The 10176-nt window shown below is 51.1% G+C and overlaps 1 protein-coding gene across 1 annotated transcript; it reads left to right on the top strand.

The window, feature by feature from the left end:
* The first annotated feature begins 2516 nt into the window (after window positions 1-2516).
* On the top strand, window positions 2517-5106 carry CHST2 (carbohydrate sulfotransferase 2). Its single transcript, XM_019753595.3, has 2 exons — window positions 2517-2655; window positions 2761-5106. Exon 2 carries the CDS (start codon window positions 2943-2945, stop codon window positions 4533-4535), a length of 1593 nt encoding a protein of 530 aa, XP_019609154.2. The 5' UTR covers window positions 2517-2655; window positions 2761-2942; the 3' UTR covers window positions 4536-5106.
* The last annotated feature ends 5070 nt before the right edge of the window (window positions 5107-10176 follow it).

Raw genomic sequence — 10176 nt, 5'->3', positions numbered from 1 at the left:
ATTTTTCTTGGAATCATGCTGAATACTCAGATCGAGATTTTTTTTAACATTTATTTTTATTAGTTTCAGGTGCACAAAACAATGTAATAGTTAGACATTTATCACTTATATCCTTCACACAGTGACAACCACTCCCCAACTACCTCCTTTACCCATCAGTCTTTTAATATGCCAATTTAACTTTAGTTTTTGTGGAGAAAGGGTAAAGGGAAGGAGCGAAAGGGACATTGGAGACAGCATGTGAAGGGAGGCAGGTGAGTCCAGAAATGAAGACATGGGAGTTATTTCAATTAAACTCTATCACCTTCATTTGTAAACAGGGCTTATGAACGTCTGTTTATCCTGACCTGCTCCCAGAAGTTATGTTAGGTAAAATTTGAGTGCTCCTCTCCCTCTATTTGCATAAAATCTCTCCTAGAAATGCCTCATCCTTACACTTTATCAGAACCACGGGGTGGGGGAATTATATGAACTCTACTCGTGGCATTATGGATTTTTCTGGAAAAAGGGGTTAAGTAAAGTTCTTTAAACATTTTCCTACCCTGAAAAACCACATGAGGTAAATCACTTTCTAGAGTCCTAGAATTTAGAAGATTCTGTAAGCCTCACTGAAGAATAACAACAGAAACAGCAACATTTTAAATTTAGAAGGATCCTCTGGCTGAGAGAGGCTGTCTAAAACAGTACAAAAATAAATTTGCATTATGTTTGTCAAACTTCCAAAAACTCCCTGGGGACAAAGAGGCAAACCAAACGCTCCAGATCAGTGGTATTTAGCGGGCATCAGACTCGTCGCGATTCAGCCAAGGCCTCCGCTGGTGCTTAATCATCTGGGCATCTAACACCCAATCACCTTCAGTTACGGAAGGCTATTCTAATTGTCCCCAATTTAGGGATGAAATTGAGGTTATGGCTTAGTCTGCTTTGGCTCACTTAATTGACAGAGGAGACAGGAGATGGGGAGAGAGAAAGCTTTTCCTCATTATCTTTAAAGAAAGCATTTAAACCAACTCAAAAATGACCTTCTACTCCCAACAACGGTGTTTCCTTTAGGGTCGAATGGTTTGAGCTCATCTCTAAAACCAAGAAGACAAGAATTTTACTGTAAATTAGAACAAAGAGTCACTCCCCATCCCCCCCATCCCCTGAGGACATCAGTCACAGCGGACGCCACATTCCGAGCCGAGTTGGGGAGAGCTTCTGCTGGGGGCATAATATGCCCGAAACTGCCCCCTCCATCGACGGAGTAAAGCCGGGAGAAGACACCCGGCTGGCACGGCCCTCCGGAAAACTGATGCGTCTTCTTTGACCCCGGGGTCAGAAAGATTTATTACTTCCTCGGTGTGGGAGAAACCTCAGGGCAGCTGAAACGGGTGAGCCGGGAGTAGAAAGCCTGCGAGTGGCGCCAGGCGTCCTCGGAGCGCTCCGGGGCGCGGCCGGGGCGTCCTCGGTTCCCGGAGGAGCCAGGCTGTGCTGACCCCCGGGGAAGAGCGGAGTGGGCGGCCGCTGGAGGATTTCTGCCCAAACTTTATCACCAACTCTTTCCGAGAGCGAAATCTGCGGCTGAGCCCGGCAGCCTCACGCAGAATCCAAGTTTCCCAGACCTCCGGGCGCCCAAGCGCTCCGAGCCCCGCGTGCGCGCCCCGGCGTTTTGCCCACGGATTGCTATCCCTTCCGCTGCACGAATGGCGGCCCAAGTAGCGCCGCTGTAAATCCAGCCCCGCATCTCCAGCCCCTAAGGCGGCAGCCTCGGTAGTGGCGGCGGGAGCGGGCGTTGCGAGGGGGGCGGGCGCGGGACGCGCGGAGGAGGAGGGCAGCGCGGCAAAGGGGAGGAGCCGCAGCGACAGACGGCGACGCGCACCAACCCGGCGTCGCCTGGCAGGAGCCGCGCAGAGGCCGGCCCGAGCGCGTTGCAGCGGCTCGGCGTAGGGGGAGGCGGGTAGCAGCATCTTCCCGGGCGCCGCTTTCGCGCGGCGGCAGGGGCTTTCTCTGCCCGGATTCCTCCCTGGCCAGAAGCAGCTGGTGTCGGGGGCGAGGCGGGCAAAGGAGCGCTGCAGACCCCGGTTCCTTTGCCGAGAGCTGTGTGTGTAGGATCCTTCCGGGCCAGTCCGAGGCTGCGGAGCGTCGGGGGCTGCCGACAGTGCCCGCCGGGGCATCCTCTGGGTGATGGAAGCAGCAGCTGTCGCCGCTGCCGCTGCTGCAGGGTCGCGCTGCGCCCCATCCACCGCCGCCAGAGAGATGGGAAGATTCGGGGCGCGGAGGCCGACAGCGAGAGAGGCGGAGCCGCTTTGCCTGGAGCTGGGTCCCGTATAAGCCCCCTTCTCCCCTCCCCCCAGCGGGCTTCGCCCCTAGGAGCGAGGAAGGAAGCTGCGATCCCGAGAAAGCGGAGGAGACGCTGCCAGAGCCGGGCGCACTGGGTTCAGCAGAGCGTGGAGCAGAGCTCCGGGCCCTGTGAAAGTTTCCCTTCCCGAGCCGCAGGACGCCCGCTGCCCGGAAACTCTGCTCAGGGCTTGGGCTGCCGAGTCCCGTGGCCCCCTCGGAAGCACGGGGACCCCCAGCAGAAGACAGCGCGCGAGGAATCGGGGAAGGAGTAACAGCAGGACAGACCGCTGGGCCGCGATCCGGGACTGGCCCGGGTCGCGCCGGCGGCTCCAGGTGAGCTGGGGAGCCAGGCAGACCCGAGGGTGGGCGTTTCTTAGGCGGAGGAGGCGGCTGGGAGCCGGAATGGGGCGCATCGGCTTACTCCGCTTACCCTCGCAGGTCCTTCTCCGAGCCGCTGCCATGGGAGTGCCAGCCCTGGGCGCCGGGGACCAGCCGCCGCTGCTGCCACGCCCGCCTCGGAGCCGCGGACCCAGTCCCCGCGCCCGAAGCCGGCCCGCTGCGTCCCACTCCCGGGCTGCAGGGCCGCCTCCGCCGCGCCGCCGGCCAGGGCTGTGCCTGTGATGAGCCGCAGCCCGCTGCGAGCCCTGCCCCCGGGCGCGCCCCCCCGGTTGCTCCCGGCCGCGCCTGCAGCCGCGGCCCGCGCCCTGCTCCCGCCGTGGCCCCGGCGCCCGGGCCGCCGCTGGCCTGCGTCTCCGCTCGGAATGAAGGTGTTCCGCAGGAAGGCGCTGGTGCTGTGCGCAGGCTACGCGCTGCTGCTCGTGCTGACGATGCTCAACCTCCTGGACTACAAGTGGCACAAGGAGCCGCTGCAGCAGTGTAGCCCCGACGGGCCGCTTGGTGTCGCGGCGGGGGCGGCTGGCGGCAGCTGGGGGCGCCCGGGGCCCCCTCCAGCGGTGTCGCGCCGTGCGCACACCCGCTTGGACCCCCGCACTCCGTACCGTCCTCCCGCAGCAGCCGTCGGGGCAGCGCCCGCCGCTGCCGCGGGGGCTGCCGCCCCTTCCCGCAATAGCACCCGAGGCAGCGGGGGCAGCGGGGCCAGCGAAGACAAGCGGCAGTTGGTGTACGTGTTCACCACCTGGCGCTCAGGCTCATCCTTCTTCGGCGAGCTCTTCAACCAGAACCCCGAGGTGTTCTTCCTCTACGAGCCAGTGTGGCACGTGTGGCAAAAACTGTATCCAGGGGATGCCGTTTCCCTGCAAGGGGCCGCGAGGGACATGCTGAGCGCTCTCTATCGCTGCGATCTCTCGGTCTTCCAGCTGTACAGCCCCGCTGGCAGCGGGGGGCGCAACCTCACCACGCTGGGCATTTTCGGTGCGGCCACCAACAAGGTGGTGTGCTCGTCGCCGCTCTGCCCTGCCTATCGCAAAGAGGTCGTGGGGTTGGTGGACGATCGCGTGTGTAAGAAGTGCCCACCTCAGCGCCTGGCGCGCTTCGAGGAGGAGTGCCGCAAGTACCGCACGCTGGTCATCAAGGGTGTGCGTGTCTTCGACGTGGCTGTGCTGGCGCCGCTGCTGCGCGACCCTGCCTTGGACCTCAAGGTCATCCACTTGGTGCGAGATCCCCGAGCCGTGGCCAGCTCACGCATCCGCTCGCGCCATGGTCTCATCCGTGAGAGCCTCCAGGTCGTGCGTAGCCGCGACCCACGAGCCCATCGCATGCCCTTTCTGGAGGCCGCTGGCCACAAGCTTGGCGCCAAGAAGGAGGGTGTAGGTGGTCCGGCAGACTACCACGCGCTTGGCGCTATGGAGGTCATCTGCAACAGCATGGCGAAGACACTGCAGACGGCCCTGCAGCCCCCCGATTGGCTGCAAGGTCACTACCTGGTGGTGCGGTACGAGGACCTGGTAGGAGACCCGGTGAAGACCCTACGGAGGGTGTACGACTTTGTGGGACTGCTGGTGAGCCCCGAAATGGAGCAGTTTGCCCTGAACATGACCAGTGGTTCGGGCTCCTCCTCTAAGCCTTTCGTGGTGTCCGCACGCAACGCCACGCAGGCCGCCAATGCCTGGCGGACCGCCCTCACCTTCCAGCAGATCAAACAGGTGGAGGAGTTTTGCTACCAGCCCATGGCCGTGCTGGGCTACGAGCGCGTCAATAGCCCGGAGGAGGTCAAAGATCTCAGCAAGACCCTGCTCCGCAAGCCGCGGCTCTGAGAGGGCTCTCCGGGAGACTTGACTCTGTGTGGGAAACACCCATAAGAGGATTGTGGTGTGTTCAAACAAAAACAGCCCAGACCCAAACTGAGGAAGCCCACCTAATTCTGTTATAGATATACCGGTATAATATAAGGAACCACACAGGCACTTGCTGTCAGTGTTCTGAGTCATTGCATTCCAAGGGACAGTCACAATACACACACATCTCAGAAACAGCGAGACTTGAAAGTTCTGACCAGCGAGCCTCCTGCCCCCTCCCCTGCCTTTTCTCTCCTCCCTTTTCTCCCATGTCTGACCCTCTCCACTACCTGTCCTCCACAGGGATGTTGATTAAATCAAGATCCAGTAACTCAAATCTTGTTTACAAATTTTTTGTGGTATCTGTGAACATGTAAAAGAGTACTTTGGATGTGGGGGTTGGAATAGAGAAAGGGGAAGTGGTCCCAGAGCAAAAAGCCCCATTGGGCATGATAAACCAAGGAGGCATCCTTCTAAAGTAGACTTTTCTGTAAAAAGCAAAGGTTCTATGTGAGTATTAATAAAGAAGATAATAAATAATATTCTTTTATATTTGCCTCCATTACTTTGGATTTACCTGTGTTAATCTGTGTAGCTTCAGACAGAATCTGCTTCCCCTCCACAACCCCCTTTTCCAGTCTGTTTCCTAGAGAACAGCTAAGATGGGTGGGAGCAGCTTCTGACTCCCTGATAAGAACCTGGGAGTTGTATCCTCACATGTAAGTCACAGCCTGTCAGGTGCCCAGGAATGGGAACAAATATTCAAATTCTAAAGGCAGAAGCAGTCCAGGCAGTGGAGGAGAAAGCACACACTGCTTTCCTGTTCCGCTTGGAACACAGAAAGGAAGAGGCAACCCCTTGAGAATCTGAAGGCATTCGGTTTTGATTACTGAGTTAAGACTGGGGAACCTTGTCTTAGCAGAGAATGATGTTTTGGTCCTGAGGTTAGTTCAGAAAAAATATTTTTTAAAAAAGAAAAGTATGTAAATAAAAAATACTTCTTATGATTTGAACACAAACCTCAACAATTAGTGTGAATGTATTGTTGGCAATGGTTGCAACTTCTTTGGTTAGAAAAGTGACAGAAGTGTATGTGTCTGGAGTGTTTTCCTACTTCTGACAGTATATGGAGACATATGAACAGGGAAGTTTGATCTGAAAATCTAAGGGCACTCACAGGCTTTTCTGCTCTTTGCTTACCATCCAAATTAGTGCAAAAGAGAATGTGAATTTATACTGATTTATTTGTGATGCCCATGGGGGCAGTTAGTATACAGCTTTAGCCAAGAGCTTCTTTTAGATATGAAAATGAATTATGAGCTAGTGTGTTGGATTTTGAGATTTGGTGTTTTCCAGGAAAGAAACCATTGTAATTTTCCTGCAGCGGTAATTGTGTTGTTGCTGTCCTGAGCCCATTTGTATGGGGACATTCTGCAGGATGTCACATTACAATAAGAAGTTATGGAGCCTGAATAGTAACAAGAGACAGTGTAGTTAATATATTACATTGAACAGGGTACAAGTTCACTATTATAATGACTATTATAATATATTGTGAGATCTCTTCAGGCCCATCTATGTAGGGTAAGTGCTGAAGATTTTATTTCAAGTAAAGTATGATAAAATATGTACATGGGAAATATTTTAACAAGATGATTCTTAAGTAAATTTTCATTACAGTGTGAAACCTAAACTACACTTAAGAATTCCAAGATAAAGAAGCACAGAGGTTTAAACAAAGATGTGTTTAGCAGTCGATTTTATAACACATTCTAGAATGGTTTATTTTTAATTTACTAAAATAGTTTATAGTATTGTGTGTATTAAGCCAGATGACAGCTATAATATATTGATCCTGTTTTCTGTGATATTTTTGTGGTAGCGCCTATGCTGATTATCTTCAGTAGAATATTTGTAATAGCTTTAATTTAAGAATACTTTAAAATTAAATGAACAAAATAAATATTAATGTTGGATGACTATAGATGAAACAAGCTTAAGAGGAAATTAAGACAGCATCATTAAGAAGCAGCCACTCTGAATAAAATAACCATTTAAAAACAAATTTCATATGGCATTAGACTCAGCTCTTACCACTTAATCACAGTAAAATCCATGCTTAGTTTCTGAGTGAAGGGTTTTTAAGCAGTTGAATGCATTCTTTTCAATATATTGAAGGACTTTGATTGCATTCAAATGGAATCACAATGTTTTGGGACCTTGTATTTAGAAATACATTAGATGCTGCATTCAGCCCTTGCAGCCTGCAGAGCGGCTGTGGCCTGTGCTCAGGTAAAATTTTAAGCTAAACACCAACAGTTCTCCCTGGCTTTGTTCGAATGGGGCTTTTTGCCTGTAATTCCCTTGTTTTGTAGCAGCTGCATTTTCTCTGTTCTGCCACTCCTGGGCTCTGTAATTTGAAAAGGTGAATTGTTGCTCCGGAGACTTGTACCTGGTTGCATTCTAGGAAAGTGAGACAGGTGTAGTTCCCACCAAAGGCCGAGATAATCATATCAATGACATTCAGCTGCCACAAGTTTGAGAACGAGAGAACTATTTTTTGGCATTAATAAGCTTCTGTCAGCCCTTGGTGCAAACAGACCTGTGCCACAACAAATTGCAACAGAGCCTGTGACCATTTCTGAGACAGCAAAATGGTGAAAGAGATCCTTCCACATTTCCCAACTTGGCAATATATCCATCAGCAGGACGAAATATTCTTCAGAGCAGGTCATCAGAGTGATTTTTATTCTCAAACTCTGCTCAACTGATAGTCCGCCTGACCTACCCCTTTGACTCTGGAATGCCTTTGTTAATTAGAAAGCTCTATTTATAAAACGAAGCCTACCCATTGCATTTAGTCAACAAATACGCCTTTGGAACAAGACGACGACATGGGTGAGTGAGGTGCTCGAGTTTCAGGGAGCTAGCTCAGAGGTGCTCAAAAGCCCTATTCAGACTGACCCCCAGGGACCTGGAAGGCAGGGACAGCAAATCCTGTACCCTTCAGTGTCTACCACGTAAGAGTATCTGGTACATATTTATGAAATGAGTGAATGAAACATGTAACTGTCAGATTTTGAAAGTGCTCAGAAGGGAAAGAGGAAGAATGTGGTACCTCTTTGGAGACAGTGCCAGGCCATTCAGCAAAGCCTGCTGAAGGAAGTGGGCATTAGGCTCTCTTTAGGTGTGAGGAGTGGGCAACGAAAATAGCTTCAGGGTTTCCAGGGTGAATGTGCTTAGACCAATATTTCCCACTGATGAATTAAAAACAAAAGTTCAGAATTTCTGAATGTGGAGGGGTAAAAGTTTCCAGATGAGAAGTGTGCTTTTCATTATTTGTTTTTCCTGTCACATTAACCGGATACAGGCAGGGATCAGAATGGTGCCCTGGTGCTGAAGGGCAGGCGGGCCAGAAAGTCGTTCATTATTGCAGGAACCATGTGATTCTTAGTGACTGTGGTGAATACAGTTTGAGGGACGGTGAGGTGGGTTCCCCAGGCACAGGAATGGTTACTCTGAGGAGCTGTGCCTTTGTGGATGCTGAATGAGACAACGGCTGTCTATTCCCATGCAGCCCCTGCCTGGCCAGGGGGCTAGTTCTGTCCAGGATTTCTGTTGCACGTAAGACAGTTGTGGCTGGATTAGGCTGTTGGTGTGACATTATTGTGAATCTGAGAGAAGCCATTAAATTAATATAGTTTGGATCTGCGCAATGAAATAACGCTCATATTAGCAATCCAGTCTCTGGAGATGACTTCAGGAAGACCCAGAGGGCAATAAAAAGGCATGTGTTCTCCATGGTAATGAGTGAGGAAGCGGTGTCACTTTACCACTTCCCCCAACTTTCTTCCCTCCCTCCACACAACACACATGCCTGCACATGTGAGTACAATTGAGTTTCTGTGTTGTTCTGAGGTCTGGAAAAGAGAACGTGTCAATGCCAGCTAACAGGTACGTGGCGAAGAGCACTTTTGATCTCAGGCCTCCGGAGAGTGAGTGGCCAATTATTCTTTCAGAACCTGTGACAGTTGTGTGGCAGGATCCACTGTGGACAGGTAGAAAATGGCAATGCAATGTGAGGAAGTGCTAGAGGTATGTGATGGGTAAATGCACAGTTCACAGATGCCCTTTGTCACTCACTTTGTTACGCTGGCCAGGAACACAGTTTCTTCATATAGTTTCCCTCCTTTCTGGAGACTCCAGCTGCTGCTTTTGCAGGTCAGGTAAGAGCCCCTGAGCTGCATGGGTACAAGTTTTTAATAATTGAAATGATAGGGCTAGACTTTTATTACATCTGATTCAGTTCTGCACACCGTTAATCTATAACGCTAAGGAAATGGTTAAATTGTGAATATTACATTTGCAGAGCAGGAAACATTATGAACCAGTGTTTGGGTTGGTATTGTTTATAAACTTGAAGGAGTCTGGAAGGGGCAGGAGCCTATCTGGACGCTTGTCAGGATGACAAAGGGTGGCCAAGCCACAGCTTAACTTTTGGTTGAGCCAGTTGTTTGTAATCAGATGTCAAAAGTGTTTTTGGACTGCTTGAACTTTCAGGTTTGTGACAGTCACCCTGCCAAGTGAATGATAGTGAAAATGATCCCTGTAACCAAAAGCTACTCAGAACCGTTCAGTAATGGCTCCCATCCCAGGTGCAGAGACAGGGCTTGGTAGAAATTCACCTTAAAGCAATTAGTCCTCTAGACAGGATCATCTACCTAAGTTGTGGGGCTCAGTGCAAAACGAAAATGTGGAACCCCTTGTTAAGAAAATCACTAAGCATTTCAACTCGGTAACAGCAGAGATTAACCCAAGCAGGGCCTTTCTGAGCGTGGGGCCCACAAACTGCGCAGGCTGTGCCCCGTGAAGACAGCCCGGCATCCAGATGCAGAGACTGACATGCCTAACTACGTGAGACAGTAAATGACGCTGGCCACACGTTCTAGGAGAATCGGTGCAAAGGTATGAGCGACTGTGTATGACTGGAAGTAAAGCAGACACCCTACTGGGACAAGCGCACTTTGCGTGATGGAATTCTAAGGATGTGAGGACAAACGTGTGCACATGACCAGGGCCCTTGCTGATTGCAGCAAGTGACTGAGTCATCGGTTGGTCTTGATCCTGTTCAGGACAGACAGCTTGTGGGGATCCTTCCAGGAATAGCTTGGACGTCTTCCATGAGCATGGAGAGCGTGACCTTGTCCTTAGCCTGTGGGGGCTGGCAGCTTCCTTAATGATAATGTTCCCTCCCTTTTGGAACTACTGTGGGACTCTCTATTTACTTTGTGTGTGATATAGAGAAAACGTCTATGTATTGAAAAGCAAAAGGTCAAGCCACAGTAAACTCAAGGGAGAAAGGGGCAGCATGTGCCAAGCCAACTGGCATGCCTCCCCTTCATGCTAAGTGGAGTCGGCTAGGTTTATTGTTATTATCGGTGTGATAAGCTCCATTTCCTCCTGGCTAACAGTTCTCCACCCTCACTACCCTCTCTTGCCTCCCATTTCTCTACTTTGTGAATTCCTACTCAGTATTGAAGCTCCTGGATGTTTTTGAAGCGTTTTTGCATCAGTCTCGCTCTAAGACGCAGAATGGTCTTGGGGTCCCTCGCTCCCCATA

Source organism: Rhinolophus sinicus, chromosome 17 (assembly GCF_057876585.1).
Source record: "Rhinolophus sinicus isolate RSI-liver-muscle chromosome 17, RSI-T2T, whole genome shotgun sequence".
Classification (NCBI taxonomy): domain Eukaryota; kingdom Metazoa; phylum Chordata; class Mammalia; order Chiroptera; family Rhinolophidae; genus Rhinolophus; species Rhinolophus sinicus.
This window is presented reverse-complemented; position numbering and strand designations above follow the sequence as displayed.